We start from the raw sequence: 26,113 nt of genomic DNA, 5'->3' as shown, positions 1-26,113 counted from the left end.
AATTAGTACAACATTTGTGTCAGTAAAATTGCTTTGCACTCACAACTCCCTAACCTTACAGTCCAAACATATTCATATGATATCCTCTTACAACCACTTGCTTTTCCAACAACAAAAAAATGACCTAGAAAATGAATATCCGCAACTTCATCTCAGTGGCACCAAAATTCTTGACATGGTTTTCTTGCTAAAAGTATCACCTCAGTTTCATTTCATCACTGTTTTTGAGATGAGGATAACTTTCAGGGAGGACTTTACTTGAATGAAAATTGACAATTGAAGAGAAGTTTGGTAAGACATTGTTCAAGGATATAGATGTGTCAAGATGTCAAATGGAGAGTATCTGTGTGTGTATATCTCTACTATCACATGCAACAGAAAAATGACTTTGCTATCTCCGTTTACTTTTCTGTTTAAGCCTCTTAAAAGCCATAAATGTAACTGCTGCAGAAAGAGAATACCTGACCCAAATACAAAATAAAAGTTGTTAGAAAGATTATTCAACATCATCATTACAAACAGGATTCAACAGAAACTTGCTTGTTTTAATAGATTTTCAATCATATAATATTACTCTATTAGCAGTATCATTCAGAGTCAACTAATTATTAAAGCAAAACCTATAACCTTGCCAATCAATTATACACAAGAGTTTAATTTCTATGAGAGTTTTACACTATTAACCAATCAATAAAGCTTCAACTCAACAAACTTACTTTACATAACATGATGACTTATACAGTTCAACGAGAATGTAAGAATCTTTACACCCTTAATGCATACACTATTTACTTTATACAAAAAGTTTACTTTCCAAACATTATCAATATAATTTGACACTGCCAACCAATAAAAAATAACCATTTACAAGTTTAATTTCTACCCATTATCAATATAAAAACTTGACGCTATCAATCAATAAAAATAATCACTTATTGACAGGCGCCACCACCAAAATTACATTGATATTCGCATGAGGATTGGAGATTAAGTTGCATACCATGTCAATGTGTAGTTTAGGTGGTCCCTAGGCATAACAGAACTTCGAATCAAAGTATTCACATCCTTGGGCAGAGGGTAAGGATTACTTGGATTGACATTTTCATTAATATCTTCAACATAGATAGTATTTTCTGGAAGGCCACAAGTACGAGCAATGGCAGGAACATCAACATAAAACCATTGGGAAGATTTAGGATCATTTGCAGGAACAAATATACTGGGCTTCTCACTTCCTCGAACTACGCCAACAACTTCTATAGGAGTAACAGACGGGACCTGATCCTGTAAGTGGTTCCACGTGATAAGTTTGAATCCATAATTCTTCCACATTAAATAAAGAAATGACTTAGGGGAGAGGCAACCTCAGGGATAACAGGAGGCTTTTTAGACCACAGTCTCCACCAGGATGTAGTTCCATCTGTGTGAGAAGAGGAAGGCAACGAATCGGCCAAATTTTCATCTTGAGAAGCCTCTAAAAATTTGTCTTTCCAACTGCGTGGAACCCACCCTCTATTGACTAAAATTGGAAAACTCACACTGGAAGAAGAAAAACACAATATAAGAACAGAAGAAACCATGAACAACTAATGTCATTTATTCATTACACCAGTGGCAGAGAAGTATTCAAAACCTGGAATAGATTGCTTATGAACAAGAAAAAGAAATAGCTGACTTGAAAATGTGATGACATTTAACACAGAAAAGATTGGAGTTAAAGTTTATGAAGTGATGCAAATAAATGAAAGATCTTCTAAGCTCTCAAAAGCTCAACGATGTTTAGCCAGTCACACTAAACACATTGCATCCGTGGATAATTATATTGATGAAAACAGATGTGAATGACATGAAACATTCATAATGGGCCACAACAAATTAACAATATTTCACCAAAAGTAAAATCTTAAAGTTCATACAATACACAGGAGATTTTGAACCAAAATAATAAAATATACTCTAAGCAGAAATTAGCCAACAGTACATAGTATAAGAAATATCCATTTTCAAATAAGAAATTAGTTCCTCTAAAGTAGAGGGGTGCACTTTAGAAAAAAGTTCAAATACAGCTATTAATTAGAAAATCTATTGTTGAAATTATAACAAAGCAAACACACACAGACACACAATCGTATAACAAGCTATATTAAAGGTCAATTTTCTAATAACTGCACTTTATCTTCTAAAATGGATCCCTTAACTAAAGGTAGCCAAACACTCTCATTATGTAGTACTGTTGAATACAATGATCAATACTTTCAACATCAACTAACTGCAATCAGTTTTACAGAAAATTCATCCTTTGGTCAACTGGTGTTAAAAATAGTACATAATGATTAGGCAAACTTTCACTCCATTGTATCTGTAGATGGTTTTACAGAACAAGTGAACCATGTAGTTCCACCTATGTAAAATACTAATAGAAAATGGACACATTATTTACTCTAATCAAAGATGCAATAGCTTCGACTTTAGTGTTGTAATGTGTAGAGCTTCACACTAACATTTGATGAAACTTAAGCTCTAATACATAATAGTAAGCAACATAGGTACTGCACGACATTAAAAGTTGAGTGAATTAATGGATTACGTTCATTAACAAAGCCATTAATGTTTGTTTTACCTGTCAGGACAATTGGGAACTGGCATAAGAGGTGTTATAATGAAGTGGCCATTTTCCGTAACTCCTGAAATACTTCTTGAACGTGGTCCAACATAGATTGATTTTCTATCATCAAAATATCCTTTGCAAGCAACCTTTCTAAATTCCAGAGAATTTAATTCCTCATTTGATGAATAAGTACTATTGAATTGTAATGGTTCCATTTGCAACCTCTTCTCTCGATATTCCAACATTTTAATCTGTAACATTAAAGACAGGAATTTTCAATGATCTAATAGCTAAACATGAAATTCAGATTAACACAAAATAAACTCAATCCCCTAACTTTTTATCTTCCAAATATATACAACAAAATACACCATCATCCAATGTATTACCCAGTGTAAGCAGAACCGAACCAGTCAGGGTACTGGACAAATGAGTTAATAGTCAAACTAGTGAATTAATAGTTGAACAACATAGACCAATATAATACATAAGACATAATATATAATTTTACTTATATGCATTAGACATGTGACTGAAAAAAATGAAAATACTGGCACAATGGTCTTGTGAGACATCTCAATTCCCATGTTTGTTGTTCAATACTTTGCAGGCAACTTTGATATTTTTACATTTATATTATCTTTGACCTCAGCCACTCCAGGCAGCACTTCCAATGTGCTTATTCACCTACTGTGTGTAGTTTCACTACGTGCAGCATGTATACACTGCTCAATAAATCTAACTTAAGGCATGTTCCATCAGTTACCAAGTTACTTTTTATTGAGTTTCCAAAAACACACTAACTGTACCAAAACAGTGCATATGCAATTTTTGAAAAAAAAAATTATTTTCTTTTCTTAAGCCAGAGCTTCATTTCTGAGTAAAGAAACTCCTTTGTCCACCTTCAGTTTATGGTACTACCAGAGCAGCACAACCTCGTTACTTTTTTTTTTTTGTTCAGACAAGGGCAAAATTTCAAATTTACCATCTGGCACTAAAGCTACTTTTTTCTTCCTTTTCATTTTTGTTAGAAACATCTATGACTTGGCCAGTTGAAGGGAGGTTTGAGTCACTAGTTGTTGTAAAAGCCAGCCAAGTCATTCAGGTTCAAACTTAGCAGAATGCATCTCTGATCTGCAGTGGTGACCAACCATATGAACAGTTTTCAGTTCAACCAGCTGATGTGAACTGAGTTTTATAACACTGGGGTTACCTTATATTAGTAAACAAACATAATGTATTCAAGCCATCCCTGTAGCATGGAGATGGAAGTGTAGAGTGCAATAATCCACAACATAAGCCAACAGTTAAAACTCTCCTAACAGGTTAAGAATATGGGAAACAGTTACATACACAGATGAAATAATAGTTAATTCAAAACATGAAGAAAAATAACAAAATATTAAATTCCAAGATGCATCAAATTTATTGAAGTAAACTCTAATCACTAATATCAACAGAAATTTGTTGAAAATCTCATAATCATCAATTCATAAACAATTGATACCCATTTTCACAAGAGTTCAGAGAAAGTCCACAAAAGTGGTACATGAAGTTAAAAAACCTCAATATCCACTAAACTGGTACAGTGGAGTCCTTTTATTTGATCTTCATCACAGATCCACAAAACACCCATTCACTTTCAAACACTTCATCGCAAGAGGAGAAAAAAAAAATCAAAATAGAAGTACAATTGGTGGCGCTACTTTTCACATTTCACATTTACATAATCTCATCTCACATAATCTCGTCTTATACCATTCACATATTACTCCAACACTATCCCTCCCTCCATCCTACTCCATGCCCCTTCCTCAAAATCAATGGTTCGAGATTTCATGTGAGATTATGAAAACAGAACATCGTGTGGAAACGAAAAAGCATCCTAATTATTGTGAATTCAATGACATAAACGACACACCTTTTCTTCTCTTCTAATAATCTGCCAGGTCCCAAGTCCAAATGCAATAGCCCCAGGTAGAAACAGCAACCATCTAGATGCTTTTCCTTTCATATACCCACAAAAAGAAAAGGAGAATATGTTAATGACCATAAAAAGATGTTCATTATTTTGACGAGGGGCTTTGGCATTGCAAAAACCAAGATCGACCCACGTGGAGAATGAGAATCGATCAAACGAACAAGAATCAGCACATACTTTGTGATTCGGAAGAAGAGGGAAGTGAAGGGTCAGAATTAGACACGGAGGAGACGGCGGCGACGGAGCTGAACGGCCTGAGGGCGAGTAGGTGGTCAGAGGTAGCACCGCCGTACGTGGCGGCGCGGCGGAGATGACTTAACATGATGACGGCGGATGACGACGACACCACAAACACATGTGATGTGAAGAGAAGAAGCAAGGAAAGGTGAAAGAGATCGAAGGGTTTATGGAGATAAAATCTGCTGCGTGTGGAAACACCTTTAGCTTCAGTGGATCTTCTGGTTCATGCGTTAGGTTGTTGCATGCTTGCATTGTATTTTATTAAAAAGAAATTAAAAAAAAAAATTATTTAGTACTCCTCCTCAAAATCTATTGGTTGTTTTAAGTTTTTCACTAATATTATCTTATTATTCCTGCAAGAAAGAACTTTAGTTGTAGTTATGCGATTAAAGTTGTCCGATATTTTATTAATTAAGTATAATATTTATGAATAGAAAAAGTTAATTATTTAAATTCTATTTTATAAAAACTATCATTTTTTTTTAAAAAAAATATCTTACATTCAAATATTTCTCTAAATTTATGGGGAATCTACTAACTCTTTTGTAAGTAAGTAAATTACGATGAAAAATTAAACCAAATTTTGTTTGAGTAAGCTTTTTTTTATATGTTTAGTTTTCTTGTGAGAGCAATTGAGTAAGTTTTTTTTTTATATGTTTACTTTTCTTGTGAGAGCAATGGAATTGATAGCTTAAACTTGAGCAAACACCTTAAGAAATAAGAAAAATTAGTTAAATTTTGATAATACCTTAAATGATTGGGATTTGGATATGAGGTTGATGTAGTTACCATGTTTGATTTTATTAACATTGTTCAAATCTTAAGATCAATGTTAATGATATTTCATGTATTTATAATTGAAAAGTCAAATTATTTTAACTAAGTTATAAACTAAGTTATATTAGTTTAAGATGATGTTATTTTGGAAGGACTTTCTAACCCTTTGACTAGGCGAATAGAAGTATAGTTTGACGAATTGCACCATGTTCTTCATTCAACGACAAGTCAAATGTTGGTTGAGTGGAAAATTGCTTTGAAATTAAAAAAAATGTTTATTTTTTATTATATTGTTATAATTTATTAATATATTTCCTTTGAATCTTATTATAATGAGACGGATAATTAATTGTAATTATTATATTTAAATTAAGTTGAAGTATATATATGAATGAAAGTGTATATAAAGGAGAAATTTCTAGTATACTTTATTAAGGATCAAACTGTGTTTTTAACAATTCCGCTTTCTTATTTGTTAGACTTTGAAGTGATGTTTTGACCTTAATGTTATGTTACATGGTTAGAAAAGGTTATTTTAAAATAATATTAATTTAATTACTTCTCTCTTAAAGCTATTTATGAAAATTCGTATTTCAAATTAAATAATCCAAATACACACATTTCATATATTTTTTTAATACAAGAGTACCAAATATTATTGTATACCTTTTCTCTAATGAAATGCAAGCCTTTCATCTGAATTATACTCCACTCTTTTCTTAGTGTATTGGTCTTAAGTAAATGGTGAAAAATCATATATGTTGGCATGAATAATGATTAAAATCAATTGGAAGGTTTAATTAAAAAGTTTTATAGTTCTTAATCATACATAATTATTTATATTGTTTTATATCCTATATAACCCGTGTTTCTCTGCTTTATCTGTCTCTTTTGATTGAAAAACAAAAAAAAAATTATATATATATATATATATATATATATATATTTATATTCAAAAGTGGTGGATATAAAAATTGTTTCTTCAGATAAAAAAGAATGTTGTTAATCATTCATAAAACAATAATAATATTTTGACACAGTTTTTATTTTTAACATTCATTTGACACGAGACTTACGTGTTTTTTGCCACGCTGCTACTCTTAATAAATTCAATGTAGTGCAACTCTTAATAAAAATCATCTTTCAATACAGATAGTCCAAATAATTAAATAAAAAAATATAGGTTTTAAATTGTGATCATTATTAGAGCAGAAAATTAGAGATAAATATGGTGAATGTGACTCTTATTATAGGCATCTTATGTAAAAAGTTAATAAAAACTTGTGATTTTGATTAAGAACTCTGTCATAAACTTTTCTAAAATGTGTACAGACATAAGAATAAGAATGAGCATTCTTACAAGTTTGTTTAGTACTGTAAATTGAGTTTGATCAATGAGGTAATGGCACTAAATATACATCTGCCACTGAAAAATTGAATTAAAAAATGTGTTGGTTGCACTATGGAGAGTTCTGGGAAAATGTTCTTTATTCATTTGGTATTCATGGCATGAAAAAACACAGATGCCTAGTATGAAGAAAATACTAGTGCAGTGAACAATGCAACAAAGCCAGTTACACCAAGAGAAGTGATTCCATATGGAGTAATAGATTTTGTTGAACTTGTTTCAGCTATGTCTTTATCAGGTACAGAATCTTCACCTACAAGAAGTAAATGCAGTATTAGTTATAATATAATTACAACATTTGTTCATGAAAACATTGCTCCAAGAGTTACTGGCTAGACAAAATTTTCCATTAGCAGGTTGAGAAACAGAAATAGTCCAAAGATTCTTACTCTTGTAGATGAATTTAGTCTGAATTAAAATGAAAACTCGTATTTCCCATGTTTCATATGTTCATACTAAAAATTCTTCTCCTATGGGTAGGTGATGATGATTTACCTTCTGCTTCTGGTGATGAGTCTGATGCATCAGCAATGAAAAAAAAAAGCAGATGAAGTAAGAACCACTTCCATATCTAATTTGTGCAGTTTAAATGCATAAGATTATAAGAAAAGGTAAAGATATTAAAATTCTTAATAAGTATGACTAATTAATCCTCGTTAAACCAACTTGTAAAACCAAGTTAGATTTACACTTATATGGTATCAGAAAAAAAAACAACAAATTCATTGCCTTTGTACACCTAGAAAAATTGTTCATATTTACTCTAGAGGTATCTTCTCAAATTATAATCATGTGTTGTTTTGTTATAATTAAAACTCCTCAAGGGAGGGACTACACACATAAATCTCCATAATAGTAAGATATTGTCCGCTTTTGGGACTAAGTCTCACGGATTTGTTTTTGATACCATTTCAAAAGTTTTTTATCTATGAAGATATCTTTATATATGTATAAACTCATCTTCTGAAGCCGGAGACAATGCAAAATACAACATCTCTGTTCATTGGAATATCATGCAATGACTTGCACAATTGCATTTCTTATTAAGTGGAAGAGTAATTTCAAAAGATTCATGTACCAAGCAAAAGGTATAACAATCAATGAAAAACACGAACAAAAGCTTCTCTCCTTTGTTGGTAAAAGAAAAGAGAAACAAACATCAAGCATGAAATGAAAGAAAGAGACAGACAAAACCATCACAAATGAAAAACTAGACAAGCTTGACTCAGCTTCAATTCCAACAAGCTTTTGCAAGAAGAGAAACATGGAAAAATAATGTCAAGTGGCAGATATAGAAAGCACAAAAAACAAAAGAAAAATGGCAACAAACAAATGATTTTAGTAACTATTTGTACCTTGAGATCCTCCTGTGTCGTTGCAGCTAGAAAAGTCAGCCTCAATGCTGCAAGCTTCAGGGAGCTTCAAGAGGTCATCCTTGGAAACACCAACAGATTGCAGCAGAGAAGGCTTGTTAACGATATTGCAGAGGCACGGTGATTTATTGTCATGCATCTCTTTCAAGGGTGCACAGCAAGTCTCAGGAGGAGGGTCGGTTTGAGACTTCAAGTATGTTTGGCATGGAACCAGCTTTTGCATGCATTGTGCATTCTGTAGAAAGTTACCTTGCCCTAGACCAGGTAGGAGCTGGTCAAGGGAAGTTTGACACAGACCAACATGAACATATGAAGAGAAGAACATGACCATGAAGAGGAATGAAAGGGGGCCAATGTTAGAAGCCATTTTCTTCATCAAAGAGAGAGAAAATTCAGGATGAAACAACACCAACCAACCAACCAAATCTTGTTTCTACGTTGATGTTATTTTCTCTCTATTCCCCCAGTGCATCATTCTGGTGTATTGCAGCTATATAAATCAGAGGGAACTTCTATTTTTGAAGGGTTCTTTTTAAGACCAAACCAAATGGAGCCAGCCATTTTTCCTTCTTTCTTTTTGCTAGGTTGGGATGTGTGTTTTGTATTATACTATTATTTGACACTTTATTTTCTCTACAATGTTGTTGGAATCTGCAAAATTCAAGTGTCTATGTTCATTTTTAGGTTTTGGTTTGTTATCTTGATTTTTGTGCAACAGGTATGCTATATGTTTGGAAAATATTCTGCATGACCTGACTATGAACCCCACATGTTTGTTTATCATGAGATAAATATTAAATTCAAAATATAAAGACTGATAAAAGGATGTTGTCCATTTAACTTTCTTCATTTTCTTAATGAAATTCAATGCATGTGTAAATATTAGCTAGAATGAAATAGAAGCCACATTTTCTTATGTTTACTATTCTAGAAATGGTTGTTTATTCATTAATTTTTTGGATTAAATTACTAGCACACCACTTAATCATTTTTAAAAGCTGCAAATATATAGGTCTCTAAAGTAAAAAAAAAGTTAATTGGATTCCTAAACTAAAAATCCTCTTAAATGGAATTTTAATCATTTAAAAAATCTTAATAATTCACCTACCCACATAACAATTTAACCTTTTTTGTGTAATTCAAAATTTTGCAAATCGGCTACGAAAGCGGATAATCTCGCTCGACCCGATCCGGTCCATTATTGGTTGACTATTTAGTGAGTCAATCCAATCCGATTAATTTATTAGCAAGCCGGCTTGCTGACCTGGCCCACTTGGTGGGTTAAACGGGTTAGTTCACTTAATTACTAAGTTTATTTTTTAAATCCAAAAATAAGTTACAAATTTTTGTTATTCAAATTTTAAAAAATTTCACTCTAATGAAGTTAAACTCCAAAGACAATTCAAAATAAAAAAAAAACATATAACTCAAATGTAATCCAAAAACAAAGTCAAAAGCAAATAAATAAGTTTATAATATTAATAATTTTTGTGTCACTTATTAAAGTCTTGAATGGATAAATTTATAATATTTTGATCTCTTAGAAACATCTTTTTCTTTATTCACATTTACAATACAATAAAAAAAATGTTAACAAATAATATTTAAACACAAAATAATAAATAATTAAATTAAACTAGATGAATTGGTGAGCCAACTCGATTCACCACAAGTTCAACCCGGGTGAACCGAATTGAAAAATGACTCATATAAAAAAATTTCATTTTTTTTCAACCTAACCTGATCCGAACCAGTGGTGAACTGGATTGACCCGCGAATTCTAACCTATTTTGACAACACTAGAAATCATGCATGAATGACAATGACTAGTCAAACTTTATATACGTTACACTTCCAAATATATGCTTGTGATTTCCAAGAGAACAATAAGTTTCCTACAGAATCAACTGGGATATAAAGGGCTTGCCTTTTATTCGCTTGAAAAGGATAAGCACCATGAAATGTATGTAGATAAAACAAGAAACAAAGGTTTTGAAATGCCCAAATATACGTCATTTGCTTATAAATTGCCGTCACCCATGTGGATTGTACACAAGAAAATTTTTGTGAAACCCCTCTTTGATGCTTTACCATCCATGCAAAAAAGTTAGAACGTAAGCTAAATTACAAAGAACCAACAACCTCAAATGATATGGAATCAAAAGCTCTTTATTCTTTCCTCTCTTTTGTGGCACAAATGCTGTTCCACAAAACATGCACGTTTATATGTTGGTTTTGCATTAGTGCAATCCCCTAACGTGTGTGTCTCACACTTCATCAACCAAACATATATGAAGATCAACAGTTATTGAATCATATTTTAATAAAAACAGATTCTCTGTTATCACCTGAAATTAAGATTCAGAAATATCATTACACTATATTAACTTAACTCCATGTTTCTTTAAAAATAAAAACTTTACTCCATATAACTCATCAATTTATATCCAAACACAATGGAATCCTCCAGAAATTGCCCAAAGAAATTAAGCCAATTTTCTTGTTGGCCATGTAATTAGACATGTATCAGCTAAAAATATACTAATCATTGGTCAGTTATCCAGCCAATAGCCATAATGAATCTGAAGATTATTCATTGTATTATGTATAAACGAAATAATTATACATTATGATAAAAGTTGAAAAAAATCATAAATGAAGACTTGCAGGAACTTTGTAGTGAAGTATTGCTACAAAAAGTAATAACTATGAAAAGCTCAGAAACCAAAAGAAAATACTAAGGACAAAAATGCCTACCAAATTTCTCTATCAACGACCAAAAAAGTGATCTTACAATTACAGAAGTATATAAATCTAAACTTCCATTCACGTATGTAGGGCTAGTTGGTGGCTGGTACAGAACAGGATCCAGAGAAGTTAAGGGAGAAACTAGCACTGTCTGATCCAGATGAGCAGCTTTCAGATGATTTCTTGCTCATATAAAAGTATGGTGATGTGCTCGTCATCCTGAGTCAATGCAAAAACATGCTTCAACATCACAAGTTCATTACAAGAGAATTGAAAAATATAGAGCTATTATCAGTATTATGTCACATGGTAAAGAGTGTGTGTGTGTGTAATTTTTAACGACAGAAAGTTCAATTGGCACCACCAAAGTTGACCAGACAAATGGAGAACATGGAAACATGTTTTCCAGGAAAGAAGTTTATAAATGTTTGATACCCTGTATTAATGTATATGAATTAAACTCTTTGATTATAATATAGCATAAGAACACATTTAAACTTCTATCTTTTGCTGAATATTTTTACACTGGGTGCTAATTAGATTCTAAAGGGGTTGAGAAAATTTAAATTGAGCATCTGCAAAAATTACCTTTCCTTTCTCTTCTCCAAAAACCGAGTCAAGGATGCTTTGCGTGCCTGAGGCAAGTATACTGTAAACACAACAAAACATTGCAGTTCATTACAGTGCCTTACATAAACTGGTGAAAGATACTTGCTACTAAAAGTCGAGGAAGACTAGTAAGTAGGAAACTTTAACTCTATAGTATTAGGTGAAATGTAATGGAACCACTCAATATTTTGTGGGGTCAAAATGATTTATCTAAAAAATAGAAAGAGTACTAAAAAGTAAAAGAGACTAGGCATAGTGTACCTGGTTGAGCACTTTCCTTAGATGCAGATCCTACAGAACCAACAACGATAGGGGACTCCAAATGGTTAGTAGGGGCAATTGAAGATCCTACTATTGGTCTTATCATTGCAAGCTTATTGTAGCTAGAAGTTCCTGCTCCTGGCTGAGAATTGACATGAGAGGTCAATGAGAGAGAGGTTGGGAGGGGTGAGGGAGAATATGATTGGCTCATAATGAAACCATCATCTTTGGAGGGAATAGAAACTGCTGTCTGCAATTTAGCTGTGGAAATTGCCATTTTCTGAGTTGGGGCAGACCCATTTCCAGCCATTAACATTATATCCTTGGCCTAATGGTCATGGAAAGTGAAAATCAGAAAACTAAAACTGCAAATATTGAATACAATGACTATGCCACCTATTGACTTAAGGGTACTAGCTCAGAAATCCATAAATAGAAAATTTTGATTGAAAATCACGCCTTTTAATGCATTGATAACAACAAATGTTGCAAGTTCTAATAAAACCTTTTCACTTTTGGTTCCTTAATAGTGAACATGGTTAGCAAAACTGATAAGAAGTTTTAACAGAATTAAGCCAATAACAACTAAAGTTTTATTGCACTAGGTCAGGTACAAAACCAAATCTTCAGGGTTTAGAATAGTTAAGACAACTTTAGAAAACTATACCTTCTCAGGAGTTATGTCGTTATAAACACATACGGAACCAGAATAGAAAATGGTGAGCTGTGTAGCCATGCCAGAGGATTTGGAACTATTCCTGAAGGAAAAACAACAATTTTCAGATGTGACATTGTTCAACAAGATCACATCACACTTCCATATATCTTGAGCGTGTATCTTCCGTGAAATTGAAAATTACAACTTTTTAAATGTTTTAAACTTGTAATACCTTAAGTCAGTGGATCCAACAATGGAACCTATTGATGGAAGAACAGATAGAGGTGTGCCAGAGGATTTGGAACCAAGAGGTTGTGGTTTTATGACTGAATTGACCATGTTCAATCCGGTTGTAGCAAGATTAGACTGAAGAGCAGGACTCACTTGATTTGATTGGTTGGAAACTGAAAATATTCTTGCCTCCTGAAGGCATGCAGATTGTGCATCAATACATTGCATTGGATAAACTGTCCTTCCCTGTTTGTTTCCTGCACTATGCTTGCCTATGTACAAATTTCTCTATAAAATATGAAAGTAATAAATAAGGAAAAATTAGCTTCAGAAAAAAAATGCAAAAAACAAAGTGAAAAATACCTTTCACAATTGTAAGACGGGAGTAGATCGTGTATGCAATCAGTGTAGAACAATTTTACATTATCATCCGATCAGATGGCACTATATATGATAAGTTTGTGTATTTTTACAATAAGCACCTTAAAAATCATACCAATGATTACCTTTAATGGGTTGCTAGAGTAAAAGTGTTTATTCAAAACGTGCATAGAAATTAAACTCGTAAGATAGAATAAATGGTGCATGCACCACAGTTTGAGAATGTTCTACTTTTAGGTGAAATTTCTATGAAATATGAAATTAGGCCTTTTGTTGGTTACTCACAAGAAGTTCAAAGCGTCTTTTAATACGAAAAAGATGAAGAAGCAAACCTGAGCCACACCCAAAAATGGTTTCTGGTTAGACTCAAAAGCCTCTTTAGATGGCATGTTCATATATCCAGATGAAGCTAGTGAATCAATAATAGTCTTTCTAGGCCTGTCTTCCTGATTGGTCTTGAAGGAAAGGAACTGAGGAAGGACTGAAACCTTGTTTGGGAATGACCACTGCATTCCTGAACTCCTCGCTGCATCAAATTAGGACAAAAAAGGTATATGTAACACTAGATCAAGCTCATGAGAATCGAAACCGTGCAGAAGAAAATCCATCTGTGAATAAAGATGATAAGAAAACACATTCATAGAATCATAGATACCTCAAAGTTAAAGAAGCTCCGCTCTTTGATTGAGATGTAAATACAGGTAAAGTATAAACTAAAAGAAAAGATTAACTGTTTTCCAAATCCAAACAATATGAAGCAGGATAATGATAATGGTCTTCAAGGTGCTTTAAACTAGTGAGAAAAATACTCTAATCATGCCCACTAGAACCTAAGCAAAGACAGACATTATCTACTAGAAAAACTTTCAGCCTCTGGCAAACCAATATCAAACAAATGAGAATATGTCCCCACACCACAGACTATTTCTCAACAGTTTTCCCCCACAGAAAAGATAAATATGTTAGCAAATAATGAAGGTACAACTAACAACTTGAATGGCTCAGAACAACTTCAAAAACAGCAATGAAACACTTGAAACAATTACTCTACCATAAAACTATTTCATAGAAGCTCCAAAAGCACTTTAATCATAAGAAGCCAGAGTCCTTGTACTATTATTTACATAATTTAATTATTTCACATGTGAGGATGTGGCCATCTTAGTTTATAGTAAATGTCGGCAGCATCTGAACAGGCACAGTTTAGAAATTCAAATTTATAAACCATAGAAAAATATAAATATATATTAACTCCTCGTGAAGTTTGCCATTATTTAATGGTGAACCTTATTAAATGCAATTATTATATCATGCTACAATATTTTATGCTGTCACTCTCAAAATATTTTATGCAAACCTTGTTGCGCACAGCTAGTCACTACTACCATTGAAGATGTTTCTTTATTTCTCAACATAAAATATTATTTTAGCACCACGCATGCACATGTTAACCTCGGATATATAATATAAATGGTGGTTAATGTATATTAAAAAAATGTGTACACATGTTTATCCTTTTTAAATGATTTTCATACATCAGAATCCATAATATTAATACTAAATTACACCAGATTGTCTCCATCATTTCAATAATGCATATCATAAGATGAATATGAAAGCAAGAAAAAGAAGTGACACATTCTGCAATAAAATATAGAAGAAATAGCACCAGAGACAACCAATGACACGTCTCTATTATGTACCAGACATATCTAATAAATCAATAATGTCTGTTTCATGTCCCTCTTATTGTACATTACTTCTCTTCTTTTAAAGGAAAAGAAGCTTTACTGCAAATTACTTGGTCTTGGTAAAATGTGAAATAAGAGAACAAAAGATTATTTATCATCGAAAATGTACTGAATAGTATTTTTTTTTAATAAAATATATCATTGGTCTCTAAATACTGATCTTAAATATCTAAAATTCAATGAAAACAAATATATATCAGAGAGATAAAATAATAGCGAATTAAAACATCCAACGAAGTAAAAAATATTAATAAAAAATACATATCAAATTCTGAAAAATAACCTCAAAGACTGATGTCTCGGAAAAAATTTATGACAAACACCAAGAATTCCCCCCCTACTTGCACTTTTATCATTAGTTTTGTTATTGGTTTAAAGATCTGAGTTATTAGAGTTTAATTTTTATGCACAGTAAAAATTTTTTTACAGTATCTATCAAATCAACTAATTAAAAATCATCTTCATGTTATAAATAGCTTATACATAAGTAAAAGGTATTTACACTGTTCTTCCACTACAACTCTAATTTTTTTTATACACAGTAAGTAAGAAACTAAATCCATATGATAATATTTTCTTTTTAAGTCAAAACCCTTCACTTTTAGTTGTTGAATTCCATACTATTTAACATGCACAAAAGTGCTTTTCTCTTCTCTTCATCCTCTTAAAACAAGTGTCACCTAAGTTTGACCATCTCACAATACACTGACACCCAAGGAAGATGAAGGTAACTGTATACAGCTTGCCATGCCCCACCATTCCATCCATCAAACATCAACTTTAAAACATAAAAGCCAAATGGGTCAATTACCCCACTTATCAAGATTTTTCTTTAATTAGCTCCATATATGATTGATACTTCACCTAATTGATGTAGTTATGCATTATAATTAGGTTGCAACTTTGAGATAAAATGCCTTCACTCTATAGCTTCATGTTTGAATAGGTTCAATTCCCCATCCTTATTATTAAAAGGGCACTTAGAATTAGAAGCCTTAAAGTTAAAACTCTAGTTCTTATCTATTAAGATAAAAGGGTAAAAGAAAAAAGCAAACCAAGAAAGAACCCCCACACTATATTTTCTGTGGCACATGGGCTCTAAAGCACTCTTCTTTTCCTCTGTTCCTCCATGTTTTATTCTTTTTTAGAAAGAAATACAAGCTATTTCCTTTTTCTTATTTGTATGAAAATAAGCCACTAATAGTATATCAAGAAAGACCGAGTAAAAGGGGTGTCAAAAATATCCAAAAATGGAACTGAAAAATATTGCCATCCAAAAACTCAAAATTTCCATTCTTCTTCTTCCCTCCTGCATAACATAACTATCCAAAAAAGAACAACAATAATAAAATTCTAAATACTTCAAAAAAAAAAGGCTCTGGCTTTCTAACTCCTAAGATAATGCAGAACTTTCAAGTTCAAACCAACATGAGAAGTGCAAAGTTTTAAATTTATAGAATAATTATACAAATAATTTGAAAAATGGTGGAAAGTGCTACCTGGGTCTTTTGGTTTGTTAGCAGCATCATCTTTCATGTTTTTGGAACTCAAGTCAAAAAATTCTCTCTCCATTTGACAAGAAATCTGAGACCCTGAAGAATTTTTCTGTGGCTAGTGACCCAAAGAACAGGAGTTTGAGAAAAGATTAAAAAAACTAGAAGTTTGTGAATGATTGGAAGCTGAGCAGAGACAATGGTAGAAGAAGAAACATACAAGAGAGAACAAAAGAGATATATAATTATAAGGACAAAATCAACGTGTGCAAAAATAAAATGCACGTGTACCCGGTTCGAATCATTGATACTGGACCGTTGATTAAATTAGATTCGGTTCTATTCCATGTTGATCATACTGATTGACCGGTCCAACCGGTTGGTGCACTGATGCTCACTTGTGAAACTAAGGATGCTAACTGAAGTCCAACCAATCATATATAAAACAATTACTTGTATATTTTATCATTTAATTATTCTTATTTTATAAACTTTAAGGTTTTCCTATTATCATATTTTTTAAAATTTTTAAATGTTTTATGACTATGATAAAGTGTTGACAAATATGACATCTTTTTATTGTAATTATTATAATAAATTGTGTAAAGATAATAATACAACCACAAAATAGATAATAAAAGAAATGATAAAATATGTAATGAAAATTAAAAATTTAGTGGTGAAATATGTGAATAAGATTGAATGGTTAAACTTATAAAATAATAATAATAGTAATAATTAAGTGATAAAATATGAGATTAAAAAATATTTTTTACTTTGTACCAGTTTATATTTGAGAACATAGATACAAAAGCATGAGAAATTATAAGAGTTAATATTAATTGTATGAAATTGGAACTAATAAGTAAAATAAACAACTCAAAGTACATCTTACTTTTCATAAACAAAGTTATAAATCTAACTATTAAAACTAACTATCTTTTTCGTTCTACTATAAATTAATCACTTAATGAATTAATTTAATCTTATTAACAAATTTAAAAATTTTGAATTTTATCCGGCTAGGTTGATTGGTTAAATAAAATTACTTGCTCAATTATAATTTTTTAATTAAAATCTAAATAAAATAAAATCTATATATAACTCAAAATGTATTAAACTTTAAATACAATCTAAAATCATAAAAATATAATAAATCCAAATACATTTATACATAAAAAAATTTAAAATTTTTAGTTTTTTAATATAATTTAATATTTAAAATTTATGAATTGAGTGATGAATAATAAATCAAGATTACTTTTTATTCATGTCAAAATTTATAATTTTTTTTAATCTAATTCGACTTAAAACTATAATGAACTAAATTAACTCATAAGATTTAACCTATTTTAGATTAGAATGATAAAGTAAAAAGTTATTTTATTTTTTTTATCATTTCAGGTATTACTAGATTATAAACTTTGAGATCTATCACAAGGCTTGATTTATTGTTAAAAAAAATTCACATTTTCTATAATTTTTTAAAATGGATAACTCTTATAAAAGGAACAAGTGTGTTTTTATTTTCTTAATAAAGTAAATCTATATTTTTCAATTTCAATTTGATTTGTTTAGCTTTTTATAACAAAACAATTATCTATTTTAATAACTTTAAGCCAACCAGTTTGAGACATGTGCCTATGGCCCTTCTTTTGAGAAAAAAGAGAAAATAATATATATATATATATATATATATATATATATATATATATATATATATATTCGTAGAAAGATTAATTAAGTACCGTCCTTTATTTTCTGACTTTGGACTCACATGTTTGGATATTAATTAATGTTTTATTCATCAAAACTTTTTTCTATTATTTTAATGGCTAAACGTTTCACGAGGAAGCGTTGGATTCGATTTGTCTGTGGAAAGTGACAGCCGGTACTAATAATATATATATAATATTTAATGTATAATATGAACACAACAATAAAATAAAAATAAACACTTTCTGTATATTGTTTATATATTTTTGATTGGTCGAGGTTGTTTTTTAACTAATCATGTAAAAATTGGTTTAATCTAATTTTTGTTTCTTTTCTGGGTAATATAGTTTCTTACTTTAATCATCACAATCATCTTAAGTCATTATCTGATTATGTTACCAATCATGAAAAAGACAAAAACAGCTTTTGCTGTAGGTTTTGAAATTTAAAATAAACCAATCTGTATTAATTAAAAAAAATCATAGTATTATTTTTTGTCTTATGAGAATCTCTTACCAATCTGTTATTATAAATTAATTCAACTAATTTCTACAAATGACATTTTTTTTCCAACATTTCTTAATAAAAATAAAAAAAACACACAGTAGGCAAATTTTCTTTTTCACTTATCCCAACGTATCAATAACATAAACAACAAATTTTTACCACATCTAATAATTCTGTTCGAAATTTAAAAAATTTAATTTTTTTTTCTTTCATTCATTCGTATATTTTTTAAAGATAAAATTATGATAAAACTGATTTCAAAGTCATTGATTATAACATAATGAAAATATTACACTATTAGAAAAAAAAGTTATTCATTCACTATTTAAAATAATTTTAGATTCTAATTTAAGGGTTAAATATGTTGTTAGTTTTTAAATTATGAAGTGATTTTGTTTTTATATCTTTTAAACTAAGGTACTTTTTTGTCATTTCTTTTTTAGGAAACCATAATTTTTCATATTTAAAAAGTAACGACGTTAAAAAAAGCTGAACTGGCTAACGGTGGAGTGTCATGTCATTTTTTACAGAGTCAATCTGTTCCTTACCGTACGATAATGACCAACCGATATTAGTAATGGTCAAACGGTTATGATGACTGAATGGTGATGGTAACCGAACAGTATTGGTAATGGCCGAACGGTTATGACGACTGTATAATGATGGTGACCAAACGGTGAGGGACAGATTGATTCAGTGTAGTGTAAAAAAAAAAAAAATGACATAGCACTTCATCGTTAGCCAGCTCAACTTCTTTTTAACGCCACTAGTTTCTATTACGTAAATAAGCTTCAATCCAATGAAACGAGGGGCCATTGATAAATCAGTGAAATTCAATAATATGCTCTTTGTTTACAAAATAATCAGTCTTGCTGGATAAATACAACTGTTGCTGTTAAACAGAGAAATGGTAGAGACAATATTGATCTTTGGCATGTAAGATCAGAACATCTATCTACTGGGAGATTGGACGTAATGAAATTCAAATATTATTTTGATCATAGTAGCAAAGATTTTATTTGTTATACTTGCCATCTTGCTAAACAGAAGAAACCTTCTTTCTCTGCTAGTAATTCTCATGCTGAAAATAGTTTGGATCTCATACATGTGGATATTAACGGACCATGTTCTAGCATTTCTATAAATGGATACTGATATTGTTTTACTATTGTTGGTGATCATACTTGTTTTAGCTTGTTTGATTAAATTTATTGAGTGTGTAAAAACTTAGTTTCAAAATTTAGTTCTAAACCAGTTTTAGTTTGCTTTTATGATTTCAATTGGCGAATAGTACTTTCAATTGTTGTTTCTAATTTATTGTAGTCATTGCACTTTCATTGTATTCCAATTTTAATATGTTCATCTTGGAATTCCATTTCACTGTGATAACTGACACAGCTCATTATGTTTTTATTGTTTTGATTACTTTTATTCTTTTATTTTTTGATTTTGAAATCATTTATCTCAACCCCTGTACCAGTCAGATAGACAAATTCTACATTAAAAAATCTTGCTTCTTTGTATGATGAATTTTTTAGATGGTTTTGAAGTTTCTTTTTCATGTCAATTTTGCCTCTATATGATTGGAGTTCTCTCTTATTGGTCGGTATATTATATGTTGTTTTTTTGTACTTTTTCTGATAACATGCTTTTTTTTTGTATTATTCTTGATTAAGCACTCATGTCTAAGATAGTTGAATATTTTTCATTTAGTTCCTGACACTGTGAATTTTCAGACTATTGACAAAAGATCCTAATCAGAGACAGGGATCAAAAGGTGCATCAGAGGTGATGTAATTTCTTACAAAATATAGAACTTCGTTATTCATTTTTATAATGGTTGATTTTAGTGTCATTATCTTGATGTTCAATGTTATCCCTATGTTGGTTTTGTTAACTGCATTTGTGCATGTTTTTCATAAAAAACAACAATCAAACCACGGTTAGAATCTGGTCATATATCTTGAAATCTACACATACTAAAGTAGAACTAATTTTCTTAATCCGTTGAATTTGAATGTTTATATTTTTGTATTTAACACTTAAGATTTTTCTACACTAGCAAAGCTAAACTTGGTGAAAGGTGGGAATGAAAGAAATTATACATGAAAAATTTTCCAAAATAAATTATAGTGAATATTTAGTTTTATTATCATATTTTGATGAGTTAAATTTAATATTTATAGTCATTTATAAATTATAAAAATAGAAATACAGCTTTTCTATTATTATTTTCGATATTCAATCGCTAATATATAACATAAGTTTAGGTGAATTTTTTTTTTAACTATGTTGTGGAGTAATTAATTTTAAGTATATAAATAGTTTAATTTTTTAATGTTTCTTTCTTTACTATTATAATATATACAGAAAATGCTTAATCAAAATATTATAATTTTAAAATATAGTTAAAAATAAAATAAGAATACAACATATTTACATACTTTTTGTTATATGTGTATATATATTGATAAATTATATTTAAATTTATGATTTCTTATGATTTTTTTTTTTTGCCAATTCAATTGCCATCCCTAGCCAATTAGGACTTCCATGCAAATCGTACTACGAACACTTCTTATTCGTGCTGAAAACCTAACTTCGATCTTGCAGCAAAGATGTCGCTCTCAAGAATGTTAAGGTTTTCTTCTCTTCCTTCCTTTCACAAGTTTCCTTCTTTTCTTCCAATCCTCACTTCTCCATGTTGCTCTCAGTTTCACTCCCAAACCTCGTTACACGACGAAGCCATTTCACAATTCAATGGCTTGCTTCGTATGCGTAACGTTCCTCCCATCTTCGAATTTGGAAAGATTTTGGGATTCCTTGTGAAGATGAAGCACTATCCTACTGCTATTTCTCTCATTAAGCAAATGGAACTTAAGGGAATTCGCCCTGACCTTGTTATTCTCACCATATGCATCAATTGTTTCTGTCACTTAGACCAATTGGCCTCAGCATTTTCTGTTTTTGCCATGATTCTCAGACGGGGTTATCACCCAGATGTCATAACACTAACTACACTCTTGAGAGGTTTCTGTGATAAGGGTGAGATCATGAAAGCACTCGACTTTCTCGATAAAGTAGTAGCACTAGGATTTCAGCTCGAATACGGGACACTGATCAATGGACTGTGCAAGATAGGAAAAACTAAAGTTGCCATCGAATTACTCAGAAGGATTGAAGGTCGATCAACAGTAATGTACACTATAATTATTGATGGCCTATTCAAAGATAAACATTCAAAAGAAGCTTATGATATGTATTGTGAAATGGTTGTCAAGGAAATTTCTCGTAATGTTGTTACCTATAATACTTTAGTTTATGGCTTTTGCTATCTGAATCAGTTAGAACAAGCTTTTGGTTTCATAAATGAAATGCTATCAAATAGCATCAAGCCAAATGTTTATACCTATAATATATTGATGGATGCATTATGTAAGCAAGGAAAGCTAAGAGAAGCCAAAAATGTGTTGGGTGTGATGATGAAAGCTTATGTGAAACCTGATGATTTTAGCTTTAATGCTTTAATGGAGGGATATTGCTTAATTAACGAAGTGAAGATTGCTAAACAAGTATTCAATGCAATGACCCAGATAGGAGTGACTCCTACGGTATCCAGTTACAATATCATGATAAATGGACTCATAAGGAACGATAGGTTGGATGAGGCCATAAAACTCAGTCAGGAAATGCTAACAAATAGCATCAAGCCAGATGTTTATACTTATAATATATTGATGGATGCATTATGTAAGCAAGGAAAGCTAAGAGAAGCCAAGAATGTGTTGGGTGTGATGGTGAAAGCTTGTGTGAAACCTGATGATTTTAGCTTTAATAGTTTAATGGAGGGGTATTGCTTGATTAATGAAGTGAAGATGGCTAAACAATTATTCAACGTAATGACCCAGATAGGAGTGAGTCCTACTGTATACAACTACAATACCATGATAAATGGACTCATAAAGAACGATAGGTTGGACGAGGCCAACAAACTCTTTCAGGAAATGCAGAAAAGGGATGTGGTTCCTGATACAGTAACTTACAATATTCTTATTGATGGTTTTTGCAAATCTGGGAGAATATCTTATGTTTGGGATCTTATTGACCGGATGCATGATAGAAATCAACAACCAAACACAATCACTTACAATTGTTTGTTAGATGCTATATGCAAAAACTATGATGTAGACAAGGCATTTGAATTATTCAAAACAATGATCGGAAAAGGAATTCAGCCGAAAATGTATACATGGAACATACTTATTAATGGAATGTGCAGAGGGGGAAGACTTGAGAAGGCACAAGAGATCTTTCAGGATCTTTTAATTAAAGGCTACCCTTTAGATGTATGTAGTTATACTACTATGATCTGTGGTCTTTGTAACAAGGGTTTGCTTGATGAGGCGCTGAACTTATGGTCCAAAATGGAAGACAGTGGTTGCATGCCTAATGCAGTAACTTTTGAAATGATGATTAGGGCTCTCTTTGAAAAGGACGAGACTGATAAGGCAGAGGCATTTCTTCGTGAAATGATCTCTAGAGACTTGATAAAAGGTGAAATCCTATTTATTACGGGAGTTTTACCTTTGTGCAACTTATTTTTTACATGCTGCATACTGTGGAGTTGATAATTTTTTATTTTTTTATTTTGTACCCTGCATTTTGATTGCTATAGAACTTCTTTTTTCTTTGACATTGCATTTTTACTGTAGAATTTATTTAATTTATTAGAACAGGGTTTGAAATGAATGATTTCATTGTCTTTGTAGACCAAAACGGTGACGTCCCTCCCTGTGTCTAAAATCTTCGTGGCTTTTTTATTTTTAACCGTTTGATATTCTACATTCATGTTCGTCAGAGCCCAAATATGTTTTTTTAGGGCTTTCAGTGTTACATCTCAGGGAAGCCATATTTCTTTAATTATTGTATAAATCACATTTTCATATAGAAATATAGTTTAAGTATGCAAGAAAATAAGGTTGGGGGGACGAGGAAGAAAAATAGTGAATTTACTTGGGACAACTCCAGTCCCCATGATAATAGATGCACGTGGTGGGGAAATTGTTGGACAAAAGTTTCAAGTTCATTTTACTTCTAGAGGTTCTCTACCACATAATAACATCATTTAAGAAGTGTACAAACATACCATATTACCTTATTGATATTTTGATATAACTCGTTACAAGTTTTCTATTATGTAAATAGGCTTCAATTCAATGAAACGAGGGGCCATTGATAAATCAGTGAAATTCAATAATATGCTCTTTGTTTACAAAATAATCAGTGTTGTTGCAAAATTACTACTGCTGTTAAACTGAGAAATGGTAGACAAAATATTGATCTTTGGCATGTAAGATCAACATCTATCTACTGGGAGATGGACATAATGAAATGCAAATATTATTTTGTTCATAGTAGCAAAGATTTTATTTGTGATACTTGCCATCTTGTTAAACAGAAGAAACTTTCTTTCTCTGCTAGTAATTCTCATGTTGAAAATAGTTTTGATCCCATACATGTGGATATTTGCGGACCATGTTCTAGCATTTCTATAAACGGATACTGATATTTTTTTTTACTATTGTTGGTGATCATACTTGTTTTACCTTGTTTGATCAATTTTATTGAGTATTTAAAAACTCAGTTTCAGAAAATTGTTAAGTGTGTTAGAAGTGATAATGGTTTGGAATTTAAGGCGAGTGATTACTTGAGCTCTAAAGGCATTATATATCAAATTACTTGTACTGAAACATCAGAACAAAATGCTCTAGTTGAACGGAAACACCAACATTTCTAAATCTTACTAGATTTTCCTTTTCAAGCTAATCTTTCTTATCAATTCTGGATCTTTGCTGTTATTAATTCTGTTTTCTTGATAAACTGTATTCCTACCCCTTTCCTTGATAATATCTCGCCTTTTGAATAGTTATATGACAAGCTAAGTGATATATTTATACTTGTTTGATTTTAGGATTTTTCAGAAGAAGAAAAAAAAAGAGGTTGACTGCAGCTGTGGTGCAGAGAATTAGAGTTGAGCAGTTATGAGCCATCATTGAAGAACAACATGTAATATGCTCAACTTGTTGCTGCCAATTAAAGACTTAATCGAAGCCTGCTGAACCAAAACACAAGCAACTTGTAGCTGTCAAGTCAAAGAGAAAGAAACTGTTTGACTTCAAGCAATGCAACTTGCGCTGGCATGTTGGATAAGAGCTGAATAAAGAAGCTTGAAGAGTCAATTTACCTGCTGGCCTGGTAATTGAATTACTTGTAGGATTTGTTAGTGGTAGTTAAGTTGAACCAAGTGTAATCATTGATTTTTTACCATTGCATCCTGTTTTCCAATTTTCAAATATTTGTGTCAGCATATATAAGGCTTATTTTCTGGACAGTTTTAACGTTTTTTTTTTTTACAATTAGTTAACTCTGTTTTCGGGCTTGCATTTTTAGGGTTCCATCACTGTTTCGGATTCAAGATATTTTCAGTTCTGCACATCTAAATTTCAAAGTGATACATTCTTTAGCTTTAGATAAATGATCGAAACATAAGTTTGATTTCAATTCTGCGCTCATTTGACAGCTTTGCTAATTTACGTAATTAGGTTTTACTGCTTTTAAGGTTATTCCAGTTTTCAAAATTTAGTTCAGACCAGTTTTAGTTTGCTTTTATGATTTCAATTGGCGAATAGTACTTTCAATTGTTGCTTCTAATTTATTCAATTCATTTCACTTTCATTGCATTCCAATTTCAATATGTTCAATTCAGAATTCCATTTCAGTGTGATAACTGACGCAGCTGTTTCTGTTTTTTTGTTTTCATTACTTTTATTCTTTGATTTTTGGTTCCTGCGCTGTGCCAAATCCACGTATATGCCATGTTTACTTCATTACATACAAAATAGTTTTACTTTGTTACATTTTATCATCCATTATACCACTTTTTTCACGTTCAATTTTCACCAAGATATTTCATCAAACAGTTTTTTAACAGTGTAATAGATTGTTTACTGTTTCTGCTTTTAACAGTGTTGTATATATTACAACTAATCCCCTTGTTTTTTAACACAGACTTCTCAAATTACTGAGAATTTCTCTTTGCGTTTCTCCTTCCTTTCTTCTCTTTTCTTCCCTTGCTTACAATATTTCCGTTAGTTACTTGTTAATTCTGAAAGTAATATGGCTCTGCACTATAAAAAAATGAGTATGGTTCTTGAGTTTGATAGATCTAAATCTGATATATTTTCTGGAAATTCTTTACCATCAGTAGGCAAACTTGTATCATGAAACACCCATATTTGATCTAATGATTACTCTATTCCTTCTCAGTTGTATTCTTAGATAGATTTTAATCATAAATTTTACATATTCCAA

General features: G+C 31.2%; 4 protein-coding genes across 5 annotated transcripts; 1 reads left to right on the top strand and 3 right to left on the bottom strand.

Annotated features, from left to right (window-relative positions):
- Positions 1-120: 120 nt before the first annotated feature.
- LOC124840194 (surfeit locus protein 1) lies at positions 121-5,062 on the bottom strand. Its single transcript, XM_047316212.2, has 6 exons — positions 4,767-5,062; positions 4,530-4,615; positions 2,621-2,859; positions 1,365-1,539; positions 1,001-1,284; positions 121-461 (listed from the first exon to the last, which is right to left on the bottom strand). The coding sequence occupies exons 1-6, from the start codon at positions 4,909-4,911 to the stop codon at positions 392-394; spliced, it is 999 nt and encodes a 332-aa protein (XP_047172168.1). The 5' UTR covers positions 4,912-5,062; the 3' UTR covers positions 121-391.
- A 1,860-nt stretch (positions 5,063-6,922) lies between these two features.
- Positions 6,923-8,833, bottom strand: LOC124840135 (non-specific lipid transfer protein GPI-anchored 3-like). Its single transcript, XM_047316139.2, has 3 exons — positions 8,370-8,833; positions 7,510-7,530; positions 6,923-7,267 (listed from the first exon to the last, which is right to left on the bottom strand). Exons 1-3 carry the CDS (start codon positions 8,761-8,763, stop codon positions 7,134-7,136), a joined length of 549 nt encoding a protein of 182 aa, XP_047172095.2. The 5' UTR covers positions 8,764-8,833; the 3' UTR covers positions 6,923-7,133.
- Positions 8,834-10,964: 2,131 nt separating this feature from the next.
- LOC124840174 (protein TIFY 6B-like) lies at positions 10,965-16,729 on the bottom strand. Of its 2 annotated transcripts, none has more exons than XM_047316199.2 (7): positions 16,526-16,729; positions 13,608-13,801; positions 12,896-13,182; positions 12,673-12,763; positions 12,006-12,333; positions 11,724-11,784; positions 10,965-11,354 (listed from the first exon to the last, which is right to left on the bottom strand). In XM_047316199.2, exons 1-7 carry the CDS (start codon positions 16,596-16,598, stop codon positions 11,228-11,230), a joined length of 1,161 nt encoding a protein of 386 aa, XP_047172155.1. In that variant the 5' UTR covers positions 16,599-16,729; the 3' UTR covers positions 10,965-11,227. The 2 variants fall into 2 exon arrangements, with proteins under 2 accessions (XP_047172155.1, XP_087970705.1); XM_088114579.1 differs by lacking the exon at positions 16,526-16,729 and adding an exon at positions 13,931-14,326.
- Positions 16,730-21,360: 4,631 nt separating this feature from the next.
- Positions 21,361-25,228, top strand: LOC124840241 (uncharacterized). Its single transcript, XM_047316257.2, has 2 exons — positions 21,361-23,296; positions 24,714-25,228. The coding sequence occupies exons 1-2, from the start codon at positions 21,361-21,363 to the stop codon at positions 24,785-24,787; spliced, it is 2,010 nt and encodes a 669-aa protein (XP_047172213.2). The 3' UTR covers positions 24,788-25,228.
- The last annotated feature ends 885 nt before the right edge of the window (positions 25,229-26,113 follow it).

This window comes from Vigna umbellata, chromosome 4 (assembly GCF_029865625.1).
Source record: "Vigna umbellata cultivar VRB3 chromosome 4, Vumbellata_1.0, whole genome shotgun sequence".
In the NCBI taxonomy this organism is placed as follows: domain Eukaryota; kingdom Viridiplantae; phylum Streptophyta; class Magnoliopsida; order Fabales; family Fabaceae; genus Vigna; species Vigna umbellata.
Note: the sequence above shows the minus strand (reverse complement) of the source record. Positions and strands in the feature narration are given on the sequence as shown.

Coding starts and splice junctions, on each gene's coding strand:
- LOC124840135 (XM_047316139.2), bottom strand. CDS start 8,763: ATGAAGAAAATGGCTTCTAACATTGGCCCCCTTTCATTCCTCTTCATG. Junction 7,531..8,369: donor CGACACAGGAGGATCTCAAG/GTACAAATAGTT, acceptor CTGATGCATCAG/ACTCATCACCAGAAGCAGAA. Junction 7,268..7,509: donor CTCATCACCAGAAGCAGAAG/GTAAATCATCAT, acceptor TACTTCTTGTAG/GTGAAGATTCTGTACCTGAT.
- LOC124840174 (XM_047316199.2), bottom strand. CDS start 16,598: ATGGAGAGAGAATTTTTTGACTTGAGTTCCAAAAACATGAAAGATGAT. Junction 13,802..16,525: donor TAACAAACCAAAAGACCCAG/GTAGCACTTTCC, acceptor AATTTGATGCAG/CGAGGAGTTCAGGAATGCAG. Junction 12,334..12,672: donor ACGACATAACTCCTGAGAAG/GTATAGTTTTCT, acceptor CATGACCATTAG/GCCAAGGATATAATGTTAAT.
- LOC124840194 (XM_047316212.2), bottom strand. CDS start 4,911: ATGTTAAGTCATCTCCGCCGCGCCGCCACGTACGGCGGTGCTACCTCT. Junction 2,860..4,529: donor TTATTAGAAGAGAAGAAAAG/GTGTGTCGTTTA, acceptor TTAATGTTACAG/ATTAAAATGTTGGAATATCG. Junction 1,540..2,620: donor GTTCCCAATTGTCCTGACAG/GTAAAACAAACA, acceptor TTCTTCTTCCAG/TGTGAGTTTTCCAATTTTAG.
- LOC124840241 (XM_047316257.2), top strand. CDS start 21,361: ATGTCGCTCTCAAGAATGTTAAGGTTTTCTTCTCTTCCTTCCTTTCAC. Junction 23,297..24,713: donor CTCTAGAGACTTGATAAAAG/GTGAAATCCTAT, acceptor GTTTGATTTTAG/GATTTTTCAGAAGAAGAAAA.